The 19,718-nt window shown below is 63.3% G+C and overlaps 1 protein-coding gene across 1 annotated transcript in view; it reads right to left on the reverse strand.

Annotated features, from left to right (window-relative positions):
* GRAMD4 (GRAM domain containing 4) overlaps nt 1-19,718 on the reverse strand; it is a 66,149-nt gene that overhangs the window by 16,971 nt on the left and 29,460 nt on the right. Inside the window, exons 2-3 of the mRNA XM_036278242.1 lie at nt 18,728-18,938; nt 16,780-16,900 (exon numbers count right to left, since the gene is read on the reverse strand). Of these exons, the coding sequence (XP_036134135.1) occupies nt 16,780-16,900; nt 18,728-18,938 (332 nt within the window). The remainder of the gene's footprint in view (nt 1-16,779; nt 16,901-18,727; nt 18,939-19,718) is intronic.

The following is a 19,718-nucleotide window of genomic DNA, read 5'->3' on the forward strand; positions in this document are numbered from 1 at the left end:
TGGACACCAATGCCAAGTAGTTGTCATTTCCAATGGAGTGAGTGTCCCGGCCGGTGTGGCTCAGTGGTTGAGGGTCGACCCTGCACCAGGAGGTCACCCGTTCAATTCCCAGTCAGGGCACAGGCCCAGGGTGTGGGCCCGATCCCCAGTGGGGGGCGTGCAGGAGGCGGCCAGTCGATGTTCTCTCTCATCGATGTTTCTATCTCTTTATCCCTCCCCCTCCCTCTCCAAAGTCAATAAAAACATAGTTCAAAATAAATAAAACAAAGGAAGTGGAGAGTTGAGCAATGGCCCCCCCGAGGTCCACAGCCTGATCCCTGGGACTGTGTGACCTCACATGGACAGAGGGACTTTGCAAATGCGACGAAGTTAAGGATCTTGAGACAGGAGCGTATCCCGGATTACCCAGATCGTGTAAATTCGTCAGAGAAGGGTCAGAGGTCAGAGAGAGCCTGGAAGATGTCTCCTGCTGACTCTGAAGCTGGAGGGGGGCCAAGGAAGGCAGATGCCCCTGGAGGTCAAGGCGCAGACCCCGCGGCGGGGAGGGCAGGACGCCGGCTGGGGTCCAGGGTGGCCAAGGGTCATCTAAGCACTATTTCCACCCTGCCGTCGGCGGAACGTGGCCTACGGTGGCCGTGGTCCCTGTGAGGTCACAGACCAGCGCGATCTGGGGCTGAAATTCTCAGGAAAGCCACTTTGCTGGAGTCCTGGGAGGCATTCCCGAGACCTAGCCCGGGACCAGTTCATTCAGCACAATCGGGTGAGGGTGGGGCCCTGGGTGAGGGCTGACCAGTGGCCAGGGCTGCAGGCTGGCCAGCACTGTCCTCCCTGCGGGTCACGGTCACAACTGCACTCGCCCGGGGGGGACAGCGAGGTGCTCAGAGTGACCCAGCAGACCTGGGGACCAGGGCCGAGCCCAAGACTGAAATTCAGGCCGAGGCCCCAGATACCGGCCGGCGCACAGGAGCCGCTGTGGGTGAGCGGCAGGACCTGGTGTCACAGCCCCTGGGGGGACCCAACGGGCGAGGCCTGCGGTCAGAGGGCCCGTCCCTGGCGGGCGGCGCCCCAGGGGGAAGGGAGGTGCCCACACAGCCCTGGTCCCAGCTGGGGAGTGCGTGACTGGCCGGATTTTGTCACTAACCAAGGGAAAATATTTAGCTTTGCTGAATGCTGGGACGTTCACTCGGTAAATATTTGGAGTGCTCCAGTCCTCCCGGGTCCTCGCCTGCACCTCAGCTTCTTCCCAGGGCCCCGCCAACCCCCGCGGCCCCTTCCGAGATGACCCTCCCCGACCCTCCCCAGCAGGGGCCGGGAGGGCTGCCCAACTCCCGAGGCTGCCCTGCCTGGCTCCCATCAGCCACGGTCTGAAGCCCCGCAGCCCTCCCATGGCCGAGTGGCCGGACCCAGAGAACGGGGTGCCTGCCTCACACAGGGGAGATCAGAGAGAAGGGGCGGCGCCCTGACCGTGTGGCTCAGTGGGCTGGAGCGTCGCCCCACACAGCGAAAGGTTGCTGGTTCAATTCCCGGGCAGGGCACACACCCAGGTTCCGGGTTCGATCCCCAGTGGGGGTGCACATGGGAGGCAGCCGGTCGATGTTTCTGTCACACGTCTACATTTGTTTCTCTGTCCCTTCCCTCCACCCTAGATCAGTGGAACATCCTCGGGTGAGGATTACAAACAAGGAAAGGGGTGGCTCTTCTAGGGCCTTGGGGACACTGAGTTAGAGGAGCAGGGTCCAGCCTGGGCCAGGCAAAGAGTGGGGAGCAGCCCGGGAGGCAGGTGACAGGGGCAGAGTCCCCAGTCCAGGCGCGAGGAAGCCTCCCCCTCCCCCTCCCCCTCCCCCACTCCCCCTCAGCCTGGCTCCCTGTTCGTGAGTGTGGGGCCAGGCACAGGGGCACGAGGCCATACCCACACACGTGCTGGGGTCCTTCCTGGAGGCACCCCGAATCCATCTACTTTTCTCACCTCAGCTCCCACACTTGAGCCTAACTGGCCCCCCAGCTCCCCTCACCCCCTCCAATCGGGCTCCAAACAGCAGTCAGAGGGCCTCCCAAAGCCTAAGTCTTCCCATGAGGCTCGTGACTAAAACGCACCCAAGAGTCCTCCCCCCACAGCCCCCACCCCGATCTCCAGCTTCGTGTCCCTCTGCCCTCCCATCTCTGCTCACTGGGTTCGAGCCACAGGGACCTTCCTTTGGGGCTTCGAACGCCCACGGCCTGACCCCACCCCAGGGCCTTGGTACCGGCTGGTGCCCCTCAGCCTTGGTCCTGACCCAGACACCATTCCCCGAGGACCCCGACACTGCCGCATCTAACTTGGCCTCTGTCACTCTCTCTCACGGGTCTTGCCCTTTCTTGTCGGGGTAACACGGGTCCTCGGGGTGCTGGGAGGGGATCCAGAGGTGACCCAGGTCCACAGAGAAGGGCTCAGCAAACATGACCCCAATAAACACACAAGCTTCTAAGTCTGCATTCACCCAAGGTTCCCCGACTCAGGCCCCAGCCCCCAGCAGCCCGAGGGAGGACCCCGTCTGTGTCACCGTCTGTGACAGCGTCAGGACCCAGCCTGACTCAAGGAGGAGCCGGCAAAGACATGGCGTCCACACACCGGCAGGTGGGCAGTGACACGCACGTCCTCACACAGGCCCAGCGACACGGGGCTCACTGGCTGGGGGGGACACCAGTGGTGGGGGAGGGGCCCCGTGGGAGTGGGACCAGCGGCCGGTGCCCCAGGACCGGCCACTAGCGTCTGACGGCTGTCTGTGTCTGGTCCAGCGGCCCCCTCGCTTCGGGCCCCGGCCACCCCCAGCCTTGCACCGGCTTCCTGCGGACCCTGACCCGAGTACTCAAACCTGCCGCACCCTGAACCCACAGCACCTGCTCGGGGGAAGCAAGGGGGTCTCGGGTGATCAGGGGTCCGTGGCCCGAACAGCTGATCAGCTGGGAGCCCCAGCCTCCTGGGTCCCTGAGAACCCCCCTGTGTGAACTGGCTCCATCCACGAGCCCTGCCGCTGCCGCCCTCGTCCCCTTGGGGGTGGGTTTGTCCCAGAGCAGGGGGGGCCCTGGGCTCTCCTCTGGGAGGACTCAGACCCCTGACCGTGGGACACCTGGGCCTCCGCCCTCCCGTGAGCCTGCAGGGCCTGTGGCCCCTCCTCAGGACCCCGGTGCTCCACGGAGGCTCAGGGTGTGACGGGGGGGAACCTCGCGGGGCGTCTCCGTGGAAATGTAAGCCCAGCGCTGCGGGGTTGGCCCTCCGCAGGGGGAGAGCCCCTCCTCCCAAGGGCCACCGGCGAGCGTGTGCGGTGACCGTGCTGCGTGCCCACCTCAAGGGACCAGGGAGCTTCTCGTGGGGACGGGCCTGCTCTTGAGGGAAGACAGAGGAGAGGGCTGCCGTCCTCACAGCCTTGCTCCTGGGAGCGGTCCAGTCAAGGTCACGGCGGTTTCCCGTCCGCTCCTCTGAACCCCACACCCACACACGCCCCCGTCGCCTCTGCGGATCTTCGCCTCGCGTGAAGGTCACGGCGACCCCGTCCCTCCTCCATCCAGACCCGGCCCCCAGCATCCTGAACAGGAAACCACGTTTTCCTTAAGGCGGCTGCCCCAGAATCCCCCGCCACGTCACCCGCCTGTGAAAAGTCAACTCACAGCCAAGTTCCACCATGTGGCAATCATGAGGCAGGCGGGCCGTGGGCTGGCTGTGAACACGCGTGGACACGCGATCCCGTCCCAAGGCCCGTGCAACGCGCTATGCCTGTTTTCAGTATGCAGACGCTGGTGAGGGGTTTCAGACCAGGGGCCTCGGGCCACCAAGGAGCTGTGCCCTTGTAACCTGGGCCTCGTAACCCCTCCGAGGCTGCCCTGGGTCCTTCCCTGGGGGGAGGCTCTGTAGGGCCCAGACACACACCTTCCTCCCGGTCTGAGGCCCCCACTCCTCAAAGCCCCCGCCCCGGCAGCTGCGAGCCAGGTCCCCCCGCCAGTGCCAGCCCAGCCACGAGGGGCCGTCCCACCTTTCCAGGGGGCTCCCTTCCTGGGGCACAGAGGCACTAAGTAAACTAACGCGACCAGCCTTTAGCGACAGTTTCTCTCCCGTGACTCCTCTCTGGGGACTCCCTCCCTGAGCGAACAAGGACTCCAGCGATGACGGCGGGGGTTCCGCGTGCTCCCTCCCGACGGTGACATACTGAGGTCAACGCGGCGTGCAGACCGCAGCTGGCTCTTGGCACAGGGCAGAGGCACTACGAAGCCGTCATCGACTCCGCTCTCCGCTCGGGGCAAGGCAGGGGGCCGGCTTCCTGCCTGGAAGTGCGGAGCTGGTCATTCCCAGGTGGCCTCCGGGCGGGACCGAGTCCTCCGGGGGCTGTCGTCGCCGCAGCGGGCTCTGTGCTCGGGCCTTCTGTCTGCAGGGACCTGGGCCTCGGGGTCTCCGCACGGGACACCTCTATCCTGAGCTGCGCGCAGACGCCATGACGGGGGCCAGGCAGCACCCCCTTACCACGGGCAACGGCCTGGACCACAGACCTCCCGCTCCATCGAGGATGGGGCCGGGGTCTCCTGCAGGGTGAGGGCTGGGGCCAAACGACCAAGCCCCTCAGACAGGCCCGTGTGGATTCCTCGCAGCTGTAGAAATCGACCACAAACAGTGGCTACTGTGAGCACAAGTCATCCTCTTACTGCTGCAGATACACACCGGGCCTCCGGGGCTCGGGTCACGGCGTGGGCCGGGCTGCTCCTGCGGAGGCTCGGCGGACATGGTTCCTGGCCTCTTCCAGCTTCTAGCGGTGGCTGGTGACCCCAGAATGACCGCGCTCCGACCTCTGCCTCCACCGTCATGTCTCCTCCCGACGCTGACGGCCCCCTCACAGGGACCCTTGTGGGCCCCAGACAACCAGGTTATATCTCCTATCTCAGATGCTGGGCTCGGTCACCTCTGCCAAGTCCCTTCCGCCATGCAAGGTGACACACAGGTTCTGGGATTAGGACGTGGACACTTTGGGGGGCGGGATTCTGATCACCACACTCCCTCTGAGACGAAACCGGGTCCCAGGAGGTCCCAGTGGCCCCAAGGGGGAGGGATGACATTCCTGTGACCCAGGAATCCACGTCACAGGACAGAGATGGGATTCTTTAGCAGGTCAAATGGTCCCCGGGGGTGTGGGGGCCCCAGCTGGCCCCCATCTCCAGCTGTGCCGCAAACACACCTGAAGCAGGATTCACCCGACGCCCCCAGCGACACCCCCACGGATGTGCCCTCACGGACTCCAACTCGCATAGTGAAAACTCCCCGTGGAGAAAACAGTCATGGCCCGCGACCTCCCACAGCTCGTCCTGACGGCGGCACGCTCCGGCGGCCCTCCGGAGCCCTCAGCACCTCGCCTGGGGCCCTGTGCCCGGCCGCCTCCCGCGCAGGGGCCAGGATGCGTGATTCCACCGTATCTGCTGTAGCCAAGTCACAAGCAGGGCTCCCCGGAGGCAGAGATCAGAGTCACAGCCCCGCAGGGCGGGAAGAACCCTGCCTGGAGGCCGTGGCCGGCCCGGGTCACTCAGCACAGCGCCCGATAATCTGCCCTTTCTCAAGGTCTGCTGTGGGCCACAGCGGGCTCGGGCAGACTCCTGGGTCCAGCGGGCCAGGAAGCCCTGGGGAGGCCAGAAGAGCCAACATGCCGCCCGGGAACGAGTCAGGACCCCCCGCACCGCCTGGGACCTGAGGGTGCACCCGAGAGGCAGTGTGTCCCATCACCCACGAACCCCCTCGCTGTGCTCCCACTCGGCAGGGCGCCCTCGTGAGCAGCGAGCCGCCAGCTTGCTGGCACCCAGGGAAACAAGGGCGCCCAGGGGACCCGGCCTGTGCCGCCACCTCCCACCTCCCGCGGGAGCAGTCGGGCAGCGCATGTGATGGGGGATGGGGAGCCCAGAGAACCCACCGCGCTGTCCACTTGACTTTCTAGAGCTCGGCTTCCTCTTCCAAATGCCCCCCTGCAGCCCGGGGTCTGGACAAGCCGCCGGGGTCCGGCCGGAGCTCCCAGGGGCCCTGACGAGGAAGAGATGCCCGCCGGTCCTGCCTGCAGCCCCTGCTCCCGGGTATGGCCGGCCACCGCTCTCAAAGGGACACAGTGGAGCCCCGAAAACAGGAGCCCAGCACGGTGGCAGGCACGGCAGGGCACTGCCTCACGGGCCAGCCCCCGGGCCTCCGGTCAGGGAGGGGCAGGGCTGGGTGGGCACGCCGACCGGGTCTCTGGACCCCAGCAACCCACAGCACCCCGAGTGGAGGAGACAGGACAGGGCTCGGCCTGCCTGAGGCCCCGCCTCCGGCGTCCTGGGAGGAAGGAACTCGGCTCCCAGGCTATTTCTGAAGCTGTGGGAGGAGGGCTCAGGCGGAGGCTCCTGGCACACAGTCCAGCAGGCCCAGCCCAGCCCCCAGCAGAACCAAGTGACGGCCCTCACATCAAACCTTCCCACTGGCCAGCAGTGCGCACGCAGGGGCCCCTCAAAAGCGGCCCCCACACCTGGCCAGGCTCTGGCCCTCACCTCCCTCCACTCTCGCCACACCTGCCCTGGCCTCCAGCCTCCCAGCCCGACTCACCCTCCCACCACCGCTGGGGAACTTTCCAGAAGCAGGGGCCCAGGTGCGGGCCCAGGTGCACACCTAGAGCGGGGCACACGCCTTCCCTTTCAACACGCAGGAGGAGGCGCCCACTGCCCCCTCCCCCGGGAAACGGCTCCCTGCAGGGAAGGAGTGGCTGTAACCGGAGCCTTCGGATCTGATGCTGTCAGTGTGGCGCGTGGCGCCTTCCACGGTCTGTGAGCAGACAGCTCCCACTGGCCGCCTGGGGGCGGGAGGCAGACCCGTGAGCAGGGCACTCCCTCACCGATGGGCGGCCACCCCAGGACGCTCCCCGAGCTCTGGGCACGCGTCAGGAAGCGGACCGGGCTGTGGGGACAAGCGGTGGAACGCGGCTCCTCCAGGTAAAGCGAGAAGCAGCAGGACGCGGCAGCACTGCGCCCACAGGCTGTGCAGAGGTGATGACGGCCTCCCCCAGAGCCCGTGAGCCGCCTCTCGGCCCGGTCTGGGCGTTGGGCCTGGCCGGCGTGAACCAGGCACGGGTGTGCACCCAGGGCCCCACCCCGCGCCGTGTCCTCTCTCCAACCACACTTAGCACCAGCAGTGCAGCCCTCAGGCCCCGTCCTCTCCCGGGGCCACGAACTGTGTGCTGAGTCCTGACTCCCTGCCAGCACCAGGCTGGGGTGGCCAGGGACCCCTGCCCCAGCCAGGTGAGACCAGGCCCGTCACTGACTGGTGAGCCTGTCCACTTGTCCACCCATCCATCCAGTCACTGACCCACTGATCCATCCATCCACCATCTACCCACATATCACTGACCCACTCATTGATCCATCATCCATCCATCCACCCATCCATCCGTCATCCATCCACTCACTGAGCCACCCACTGACCCACTCATTGATCCGGCAAGCAAAGGCGACACACACAACATGCGCTTAGGACCAGACATCAGGAAGGATGGCAGTGGGCACAGGTGTCCCTGGGAAACCACAGCTCCGGGAGGTGCCCAGTGGAGGTAACAAGTCTATCTGTCCACTTGTCCACCCACCCATCCAGTCACTGACCCACTGATCCATCCATCCACCATCTACCCACATATCACTGACCCACTCATTGATCCATCATCCATCCATCCACCCATCAATCCATTATCCACCCATGCATCCATCCACCCTCTGACCCCACTCATTGATCCATCCATCCACTCATCCATCTACCCATCCATCCATCCATCCATCCATCCATCCATCCATCCATTGATCTATCCATGCATCTACTCATTCATCCATCCACCCATCCACCCACCCTCTGACCCCACTCATTGATCCATCCATCCATCCATCCATCTGGGGGTGCATCGAGCACCCCCTATCTGCTAGGCCCTGGGCCCACACTGTGGGAATTCATACATCAGGCAGCAGCTGCTGCCTTCTGGACCCTCTTTCTCAGGCGGGTCCAGTGCAGGAGGGGAGATAAAATGTGGGTGAAGAGGAGCCGCGGAGGAGCTGGAGCGTCAGGGTGCTCCCCACATGCCACCGGACACAGCCCGGCTCTGCCAGTCCAGCCTCATCGTGCAGGTGAGGGTTTCCGCAGAAGGGCACTGCCCCAGGAGGTGGCCGAGAGCGGGGAAGGCAGGCTGCCCTGGCAGCTTCTCCACACACACACACACACACACACACACACACACACACACGGCAGCTCAGGGGTGCCACCTTGAGCTGGGGTCACACCCACCTTTCTCACGGCCCAGGGAGCTCGCGAGGTATTCAGTGGGGCGGGACAGAGCGGAGACGACGAGAGAGGTCAGAGTTCTGGCTTAGCACGCCCCATGGAACCCAGTTTTGTCATCTTCCAAAGCACCTGTCAGGTGACAGCGCTGGACCCGGACACGGAGCCATGAAAATAACTCTCAGGCAGGCGGGAGCAGCTGGCAGGACCCGGGGCCCCCTCTGAACTGCGGGTTGAAGAAACAGGGCAGGGGAGGTGCTGGCTGGGGCTGAGCAAGGCTGCGGGTGGGGTCAGCTGGCCTCTGTTCTCCAGGCCTGTCCTGGGCGAGGAGGAGTCGGCCGCATATGCGCAATGAATAAAGAAAGAGCGGATTCTCCCGGCCAGCGTGAGGCGTGATCTAGATAAACGCGTGATCTAGATAAACGAAACTCCAGCCAGCCCGGCGAGTCAGACAAGTCCTTTTCTTAAGGGCCAAGCTCACGTCTTTCCTGGATGAATTCTGTATGATACGGGCGTCCGGTCTCAGCTCTGGTATCTGTCTTCACCTCTGCTTATCCAATCTGTTGACACCCTTCCCGTCTGTCCGGGTCATCCATCTGCCGTCCCCCGAAAGGGCAGAAACCGCCGAATAAGGGCATGGCTAAGGGGGCAGGGCTGTCCAACCCCGTCCTGGGCACAGGGATTCATCCTCTCAGCTCAACGTCACCAAAAACAGGAGCAGGACAGGCAGGTCCAAGGGGGCGGGTCCGGAGCCATCCGGTCAACCCCATAACCGACCCTGTCCCCAGCAGGCCTCGAGTGGCTCCTCGTCTCTTTATTTTTATTTTTTATTCCTCACCCGAGGATACTTTTCCATTTATCATCAGACAGAATGGGAAGGAGGGAGGGAGAGAGAGAGACAGAGAGAAACATCGAAGTGGTAGAGCCACATCAACTGGCTGCCTCCCGCACGACCCCACCAGGGCTGGGGACGAACCGCAACCAAGGTACGTGCCCTGGGCCGGAACCGAGCCCAGGACTCCCTGACCGCAGGCGACACTCTAACCGCTGAGCCGGACCGGCCAGGGCTCCTTGTCTCCCTTGGACACCCATGGCCACAGGCAGCTCCAAGGACCCTGTGGTTTCGGAAGACGTCACTGGCAGCCGGATGCCCTCCCGTTTGCCCCCCTGGCCAGCTTGTCCGAGAAGCAGCCCCACGGGTAACAGCCAGCCGCGCTGACCTGCTGTGGGTCAGCGAGAAGGGGAGCACCCTCTCCCCGGGCCGTACTCCCCAGGACTCATCACCACCCCCTTCCTGTCTGCGTCCACCGGGAACCCACATGTCCCTGGCACTGAGTGGGCGTCAGCAGCCCGGAGATGATGGCGTCCCGGCCCCATGGAGCCCGAGGGAGTGGCTCCCGCACGTCCGGGGGACTCCGCAGGGCTTCCCGGCAGACAGGAGAAGCACCCTGCAGCGACACTGAGCCCGCACACAGGCAGGGCAGCCTCAGGCGGCCCGGCAGCCAGGAAGCGCACCCCCACGTCCCTGGGAGCATTCCCTCCAAGATCCAAATTCCACGCCAAGCCTTTCGGGGAGAGCCAGCAGCTCCCGGGCGGGAGAGCTCCCGGGGCGCACCCAGCGGGGTCCACACCCACACCCCTGCCAGAGGCGGGCCCAGCGCCTCGGCCGCAAGGCAGCCGCACCGGAATGCGCTGCGGGCCCCGGAATGCACGATGCTCTTCACTTATTCATGTGCTTCGGTAACGAATTCGGATCCTGCCCAGTCACGAGCCGGAGTGCACCTCAGGTCCCCGTCCTTCGCCCCCATCTTCTCTCAGGAACATTTGTTCTCTTCAATATTTGATAAGCGGAGAATGCCGCAGCGCCCTCGGCCAGCTCCTCTCCGAGAAGAGCCTCCGTCGGCTTTCTGAGCAGGTGCCCGGTCACTGAGTGGGGCGTGAACAGTGACCGCCGAGCCGGTCACTCTGGCCGCTCACTGGCCGCTGTGTCGAGAACCAGAGCCCAAGTCCCAACTCCAGACAAGGGGCCCTCGTCGGCTGTCCCTCCTGCAGAGCAGGGGCCCAAGCGTGGCCCCTGGCACAGGGGTGAGGTTAGTGGCAACCACGACACCTCTGTGGGCCCCAAGGGTTCGGTACGACTTCCGTATCAGCTCACTCCCGGGGCTGGGGCTCCCCTTTCGGGGTCCAGCCTGGGTCTGCAGCGCACCCCTCCACTCCCTGAGCACCCGCTGGACCCAGCGCTTCATGCTGGCTGCTCAGGGTACAGACACCAGGCACCGGCAGCTGGTGAGACCCGGCAGCCGTGGGACAAGCCCGTAAGACCGGCGACCGGAACAGGGCCGGCTCCCGGCGACCAGAACAGGGCCGGCTCCCGGCAACAAGCAACAGGGCCGGCTCCCGGCAACAAGCAACAGGGCCGGCTCCCGGCGACCGGAACAGGGCCGGCTCCCGGCGACCGGAACAGGGCCGGCTCCCGGCGACCAGAACAGGGCCAGCTCCCGGCAACAAGCAACAGGGCCGACTCCCGGCGACCGGAACAGGGCCGGCTCCCGGCGACCGGAACAGGGCCGGCTCCCGGCAACAAGCAACAGGGCCGGCTCCCGGCGACCGGAACAGGGCCGGCTCCCGGCAACAAGCAACAGGGCCGGCTCCCGGCGACCAGGAACAGGGCCGGCTCCCGGCGACCAGAACAGGGCCGGCTCCCGGCAACAAGCTGAAAGCAGCCAGAGGCAGTGGGGTTGCCCGGGACAGGGACAGGCCTTGCACCAGGCTATGTCCACACAGCAGCGAACGGGAACACCTCTCAGGACCGCCTCTGAGGGGCCTCCAGGACACAGCGTAGGTGTGAAGACAGTGAGGCTGCGCTGACATTCGCCTGGGGGAGGTGACAGCAAACATACACATTCGCTTCTACAGTCAACGGAAGGACAAACCGGAACCGCTGGTTTCTCCGGAGAGAGGGGCGGGGGCACAGAAGGACCCGGTTTCTCTGCACACACCTGGACTCTGGGACCACGTCAACGATTCTAGACAGCTACAAAGATAAGTTTAATGTTTGAAAGAACTCTTCGTAGTGGACACAGCAGACCATGGGCCAGAATGACATCCGCTTCTCGGCCCTAAGGACACGGCCTCGCACCTGGGACTCCGTTGTGAAGTTCTTCGCAAAGGGACACCAGATGATCCCAAATTGAGGGACAGAGTACAAAACAGTGACCTGTATTTTTCAGAACACCCGTCAAGAAACGCCAAGGCAGACCGAGTCGCCGGCTCAGGTGACAAAGAGGCAGGACAGCTGAGGGTGACATGGGACCCGGGCTCTCTGTCGCCGTCAAGGACATTTTTGGAACAAACAGAGAATAGAATACGTATTCGTTTGGAACAAACGAGTAGAATACGATGGCGGGTCAGAAAACGGTATCACACAAATGTTAGTTCCCTAAGTGATGACCGTGCTGTGTCTAGACAAGAGAATACGCTTGTTTTTAGGAAATACACACAGAAGTATTTGCAGCTCAAGGGACACTGTGTCTGCAGAGAACCACCCTACGGTACAGGGAATAAAATACATGGGCGGGGAAGGACGGGTGGGCAGACAGGCAGATGGATGCGAGACAGAGACGCAGACACATGCGGTAAAATGTTGCCCTTTGGGGAATAAACTGGCTGAAAACTTCACAGGAATTCTTTGTCACTCTCCTGTAAGTCTGAAACTGTGTCAAATAAGAAGTTAAAAGTAAAAGGAAACAATCTCTAAGTAGCTGAAACAAAGAGAAACAAATGAACCAAACTCTGCACTGGGCTGACGACAGCCGCAAAGATGGAAGACACTTTTCTAGGTGACCTGATGTCCCTGTGCGTCCCCAGTGGAACCCACCTGGCGGAGAAGGGACAGGAAGCGCCCCCAAACCGGTGCTGGTGCTTCATTCGGAGACTCCGTGCGTGTCGCTGTGCGATAAAGCACGCGAGCGACGGCCGGCGTGTCTCACCGAGGACCGGCAGGCCAGCGGGAAAGGAAGATTCAGAGCAAAGTCACGAGGTTAAGACCTCACAGTTTGGGAGCAGGGACTCGGGGAGGTGTTTGCACACCTGTGCTCAGTCACCAACAGACGTCAGCAGCCCAAGTGTCGGTGGTGGCTGAATGGACTGAAAACACGTGGCCTGCCCTGGCCAGGGTGCTGAGTGGTTGGAGCACAGGCCTGCGCACTGGAGGGTCTCGGGTTCCCAGTCGAGGGCACGTACCTGGGTTGCAGGTTTGAGCCCCATACCCAGTCGTGGGAGGCAACCAATCAATGTGTCTCTCTCACGTGGCTGTTTCTCTCGCTCGCGCTCTCCCTCTCTCTCTCCCTCCCCTCTCCCATCCACTCTCTTTGAAAAAATCCTCGGGCCCTGGCCGGTTTGGCTCAGCGGTTAGAGCATCAGCCTGCAGTCCTGAGAGACCCGGGTTCGGTTCCCGCTAAGGGCACGTACCTCGGTTGCAGTTTGTCCCCGGCCCTGGTCGGTTGTGCGGGTGGCAGCCTCTCGATGTGTCCCTTCACGTCGATGTTTCTCTCTCTCTCTGTTCCTCTCCCTCCCTCCCACTCTACCTGAACAAAAAATGGAAAAATGTCCTCGGGTGAGGATAAAAAATAAAAATAAAAATAAAAAAAAAGAAAGAAAAAATCCTCGGGTAAGGGTTAACAACACACACACACGCACAAGTATGGTGTGTCCATCAATGGAACAGTGCTCAGTCTGGAAAAGGAATGGAAGTCTGACACCTGCTATGACAAAGATGACCCTCGGGGTTACTACGCTCGTGACATAAACCAGACGCAAAAGGACAAATGCTCTGTGACCCCACTTACACGAGGAGCTCAGAACAGTCAAATTCACAGAGACGGGAAACGGGGGCGCCAGGGCTGTGGGAGGGGAGCGGTGTTGAACGGGGACACGGAAGACGAGAAGGGCTCTGGGGGTGGAGGGCGGTGATGGGCACACACCTATGAACATACTTCACGCCACCGAACTGTCCGCCTAAAAACAGGCGAGATGGCACATTTTGTGTATACGTGCATCTTATCACAATTTTTTTTTAAAGAGAACAAACCAAACCCAGTGCCCCTGGTGCTGGACATGAATTAGAATTATCTGCATGAGCCTGCGCCGCCCTCGCTCTGCCCAGGGAAAGGGTCTGGGAACAGCGACGAATGGCAAGCACCCAGAACCCTTCTCCGTCCCTAACACCGCTGTCCGGCAACAGGACGCAGCAGAAACGGGTCACTCCAGGACGGGCAGGAACTGTCCAGGGGCCTGGGAGGCCCTCACGCCAGACAGCAAGGACTGAGGGCCCACAGGGCGGGCCCGTGTCGGAGGACACAGAAGCCCGCAGAGGCCCCACAGCCGGGCGGGGCTGGGTCGCCCTGAGCACCAAGACGTCACCACAGGCACCAAGACTCGTCACTGAGGCCTAAGAGCACGATCCCACGATGACACAAAACCCCACGAGAGCCCCCAGCCCCATCAGTCACCTCTGAGGATGCGCTAAGTAGAGAATCAAGTGTTCACTTTGAAAACTGGACAACAAAGGGAAGGCTCCAAGCTCGTGTCCCGGGGACCGTCCCTCGGAGCACCGAGAGCCGGGTTTCAGGAGCATGTCGGGTAACACACGGAGAACAGTCCAGTCGGAACTGCACGTTTCGTAACCTCTAATGAGATGACGGAGCGAAGCCATCAGGATGGAGGCCAGGAGGGACCAGCCCAGAGGGACGGGCACGTTAGGTCACGTGTGGAGTCCGCGGACGCCCTGAACAGAGCCCAGCGGAGAGCCCGCCACCACGAGCAGAACGAGGACCAGCAGGGACGACGGAAGGAACACAGCTGCGGTCGCACGTGTGACGTCTGTTGAACAAGAATGCTGAGCCCGTTGGGGAAATGTGAGCTTAAGATGTGTATCTGCTGATGTTCAAGGAAAACTTGTTTTTTTTTCCCCCTTGTGATGTCAGACGTGTGGCTTTCATCTTTAAACCGTAACTGGTGGCCAACTAAAATATTTACCGATGGTGTGACAGGCACAGAGGGCACCAGGCACACTGTGCGGCAGCCGCAGCCAGCAGGCCCGGCCAGCGTGCCAACCTCAAACACGTGGCAGACTGCGGCTGTGTGGGAGACACACACATGGAGTTAACTGCACACACACACACCTGCACCCAGGACCCGGTTAACTGCACATGTGCACACACACACTTGAACCGGGGATCCAGTTAACTGCACATGTGCACACACACCCATGCACCCATGCACACAGTGCGAACGGCACAAACACGCCCCTGCACACAGTGCGAACGGCACACACACGCCCCTGCACCCAGTGTGAACGGCACACACACGCCCCTGCACCCAGTGCGAACGGCACACACACGCCCCTGCACACAGTGCAAACGGCACACACACGCCCCTGCACCCAGTGCGAACGGCACACACACGCCCCTGCACACAGTGCGAACTGCACACACACACACCCCTGCACACAGTATGAACTGCACACACACACCCCTGCACACAGTGCGAACTGCACACACACGGCCCTGCACACAGTGCGAACTGCACACACACACACCCCTGCACACAGTACGAACTGCACACACACACCCCTGCACACAGTGCGAACTGCACACACACGGCCCTGCACACAGTGCGAACTGCACACACACCCCTGCACACAGTGCGAACTGCACACACACGGCCCTGCACACAGTGCGAACTGCACACACACGGCCCTGCACACAGTGCGAACTGCACACACACACCCCTGCACACAGTGCGAACTGCACACACACGGCCCTGCACACAGTACGAACTGCACACACACCCCTGCACACAGTGCGAACTGCACATACACGGCCCTGCACACAGTACGAACTGCACACACACCCCTGCACACAGTGCGAACTGCACACACACACACCCCTGCACACAGTACGAACTGCACACACACACCCCTGCACACAGTGCGAACTGCACACACACGCCCCTGCACACAAACATGGAGTGAACTGCACACACACGGCCCTGCACACAGTGCGAACTGCACACACACGCCCCTGCACACAGTGCGAACTGCACACACACACCCCTGCACACAGTGTGAACTGCACACACACACAAACATGGAGTGAACTGCACACACGCGCACACACACGTGTGCATGCCTGCTGAGGGGCGTGCTGGCCAGGAAAGGGGTTGAGGGAAGGCGGGCACAGAGCCTGGGTGGCGGGGCCGGGCAGCAAGGCAGAGGCTTCCCAGGAGCAGGCTTTAACCCAAGGCTCCTGCCCGGGGCCTACAGCCTGCAGAGCTGGGCGCGCAGCTCCTGCTCAGGGGGCGCTTCCCGCAGGAAAAACCAGGACAAAAGGAGGGAGCCGACCCCAGGGGGCACCAAGGGGGTGGTGCCCGTGGGCAGGCAAGGGCACCAGGCTGCTTGTCCCTGGCATCGCAGGGAGGCCCCACTGGGCATGACACCTGAAGGAAGGTGACCTGCCAACCTGCCCATGGCCCTCCCTCCTGGGCAGCTCTCTGCGTGGGCACATGGGCCAAAGCTGCCCCTTTCTCCTGCTTCCCCCACAGCAACGCTCACCCTGTGGGTCAGCCAGGCAGGTGGGACAGGGCCACGCGGCCACCTCAGGCCAGTCGGCCCGGCCTCGGGGTTACCTGAGGGTCACTGTACTCACTTAGCCTCTGTGCCTCGGTTTCCTCACCTTTATTTTTATTCCTTATCCGAGAATATCTTTCTATTTATCATCAGATAGAGTGGGAGGGAGGGAGAGAGGGAAACATCGATGTGAGAGAGACATAGACTGGATGCCTCCCGCACAACCCAACCAGGGCCAGGGTTGAACTGCAACCGAGGCACGTGCCCTTGACTGGAATCGAACCGGCAACTCATTGGTCCGCAGGCCGACGCTCTAACCGCTGAGCCACACTGGCCAGGGTCCAGTTCCTCACCTTTAAAGCAGGGGGACACAGAGGGGCAGCGAGCAGATCAAAGGCCACGCACGGAATGAGAGTGTCCGTAAGGGACCCGCGGGCCTGCCAAACCCTCTCCGCCGTCACGGTCACCAGCACCCACCCAGCAGCCAGACCGCGTGGTCGAGCAGCGCCAACAGCCCCGCCCAGTACCAGCCGGGCAGTCAGGGCCCGAACCACGAGCCCCGCTGTCCCTCCCAACCCGACAGAACAGACCGGAAATCTCACAGGTCCTTCCCGAAGCCCATTACAGGCACCTGCTCCACTAAGACAACCAGGTTTCCGGGGACAGTTCACTCCTGCCCTGTGACGTCCTCCTGTGCCCCTGAGAGTCAAGACATTGCCGCCGGCGGGCTGGGCTCCGTGGAGCAGCAGAGGGACGCTCGGAGGACTCAGGAGACAATAGGCCGTGAGGCGACGCCCACACAGGGCCACCCCTGTCCCGAGGACAGCGAAGCTGTCGTGCCCCCTCCCCGGCCGGGACTCACGCAAGAAGTGCTTCTCCAGCAAGGCGATTTCCAGGTGGCCTTTGATCTCGTTTAGCCGGTCAAACTCTGTCCGGTTGAAGTCCTGGACTCCTGTGGCCATGATGAGGGTCCCTGGTCCAGCCTGGAAGGGGAACACCGAGAGCTCAGGAGGGCCGCCTTGCGTCCACCCAGCGGTCCGACGGGGCCCGAGGACCCCGCGTCTGGAAGGGCGGGGCCCAGCCCCCTGGGGTTCAGCCTTAGAACCCACATCAGTCATCTCAGCTTCGCTGGCCCAAGCCCGGTGCGGGGGGGGGGTGCACAGTGACTCCCCAGGCCAGCCGATCACCCCTCCCCTGCCCATCCCCCCCTCGGTGGCCCAGAGGGCGCCACACGCAACGGGAATGCACTTAACACTGAACAGTAGAGTTTATGTACGTTTCACCACAACAAGAACGAAGCAGAGAGGTGACCAACCTCCCACATAAGAAAGCCTCTCAGACCGAAGCCACTCAGGGCTACCACCTCCCACCAGGCACCGAACTGTTGCGACAGTGCTGTGACCTCCTGCACGCCTGGGCGGGTGGGGGTGGCGGCCTGACGCGTCGCCAGCCCACAGCCTCGTGGCGGAGTGAAGACCGGACCCCAGGCCTGCAGACCCTCTGTCCGTCAACTCGCCCCCACATTGAGACACACACACACACACACACACACGCATGCACACACATGCACACCCACACACGCACGCGATGAGGCTGGGACTCCATGCGGCTGCCACTGGCCCTGGATGGACAGACGGACAGAGTGGAGCCAAACAGCCCGACACGGTCTCTGGGCAGGTCCCGTCTCTCTCATCGGCACACAGCCTAGAACCACACGTGGGGGTTCCTGCACCCACAGAACGTCCGAGAATCACAGCCTAGCCCCAGGCTGGCACCGGCCACGCAGAGAACACGGCTTCCCTCGCAGACAAGCCTGTGTGGTCCTGTGCCATGACCCCAACGAGCCAGGCCAGGCCTGGGGGAACAGACCGGAAATCTGGCCTCTGGCAGGGCCACGGGGAGCGCCCTGCCCGGGGTGGGGGGCGCCCGGCTCCCAGGGCCGCGACGCCGTTCGCCCGGCCGGGACTGAGCGCGCAGGGCAGCTGCAAAGACAACCTGGCTCAGGCCCTCGGAGAGGAGGCCAGCAGGCCACCAAACGTGGGGTCCACGTGGGGGGCACCCCGAGCGGAGTGAGCCGGCCCTGGGCTTCTTCCCTGGGCAGCTGGGCCCACAGGATGAGTCCAGCGACGCCCCATGGCCAGAGAGGGGCCACAGAGACCCGCCCCTGCTGGCGAAATGTAAGCTTCAAGAGGGAGGCCCCACGGGCGCCTGGCTACCCCGGGAGCCACAGTGCCTAGCTGAGGTGCAGTGGGGTGTCTGCCGCCCCAGTGAAGAGGCCCCACGACTGGCCCACAGGGGCCACTGTCTCCGCGTGGGCTGATGAGGGCTGGCCAGCTGCCGGGGTCAGGGACACACACCCTGGCACGGCCAGGCAGACCAGTCAGGTGCCAGAGGGCATCCGGCGGCAAGCCGGGGCCACCAGCTTCCAGACAGCGCCCCGTCCATCCCTCCCGCGCCAAGGCTCCAGGGGCCGGACTGGGGTCCACATCACATCTGCTCAAGAAGTCTGCCAACCCCCCGAGCACAACGCGGGGCGTCCGGCTGCTGGGCCAGCCCTTGGAGAGGGAAAGGTTGCTTATCCTGGCCCGGGACGCCCTCCAGGGACGCGGGGGGAGGGGCAAGCAGGGCAGGTGAGCAGGCGAGGAGGGAAGTGGGCTCAGCTGGTCTCTGACCAGCCAGGCGGGTCCCATTGGCCGAGTCCACGCTCAGCCTGGCCTCCTGAGGATGGGGGACCCCACACCAAGGGCCCGGGGGCGGGGGCGGGGTGGAGGGAGCAGCCTGGTCCCCGGAGCCCAGCACGGCACACTCACAGGGTCCCGGAGCTCCTCGCTGTCCCGGGCCGAGGCCCGAGGTGCTTTCAGCGGGGCCTCGTCTCCACACTCGGTGTCCGAGGCATTGGGAGACTCTGCCAGGTCGAGGAAATCATCTCTTTTGTGACCTCTGAACCTGATCTTGTCCAGCCTCCTTAGCATGTTCAGCACGGAGCCCCTCTGCTTCACCTGAACATGACGGTCGGCGTCCCTGCAAGAGAAGGAGGACATGTCAGCGGGCCGCTCGCCCGGGCGCCGCCTGCCCGGGCAGTCCTCTCGCACACAGCCCCAGGTCCGAGCCCCGCGCTGGGGGAGCAGCCAGTTCCGGGGCGCGGCCCCCACCGTGCACCACCGCCAGGCCGGTGGCCGGCTCCCCGCCATAGCTGGGCACAAAAGCTGGCCCACTGGGTGCCCCACAGGGCAGAATGGAGCCGTGTCTCAGAAAGACAGGCCAGCCCGGGGTGGAGGGAGACGGGGAGGGGGCCCCACACAGAGCAGGGAAGGGGCCAGACACTCCTCACAAGTTCCCCTGACAAACCGTCAACAGTGTGGCCAGAGCTGTGGCCAGAGCTGTGGCTATGTGTATGCTTGGGGCAGCCACAAACCCCCCAAACCTCCCCGGCACCAGGCATTGAGGTGTCTCAGCGGGGTCCCTCAGCAGGTGTCTCCCCTGTGAGGCTCTGGCCTGCGTTCCCGCGATCCACCTGGCCCCTCTCAGGGACACGGCCCAGGCTGCTTGGGGAGCCCCGGCTAGGCTGCGGGACTCCCTGAGCTGCCCTAGCTCTGGGAGAGGCCACAAACCGCTGGCCAGCGGCCCGTCTGCTTCCCTGGACGGCCCCCCAAGACTGCAGGTGCAGGTTGCCCTGTGGGGGCCGCAATGGGGCCGTCTGGAGGATACAGAAGTTTAAACACCCAGCACACCCAGGGACCCCAACCCTTGTGCCTGTGGCCCAGCGCCTCGCCTGGGCCTAGGTCAGACCTCCCCCCCAGC

Source organism: Molossus molossus, unplaced genomic scaffold (assembly GCF_014108415.1).
Source record: "Molossus molossus isolate mMolMol1 unplaced genomic scaffold, mMolMol1.p scaffold_m16_p_26, whole genome shotgun sequence".
NCBI lineage: Eukaryota > Metazoa > Chordata > Mammalia > Chiroptera > Molossidae > Molossus > Molossus molossus.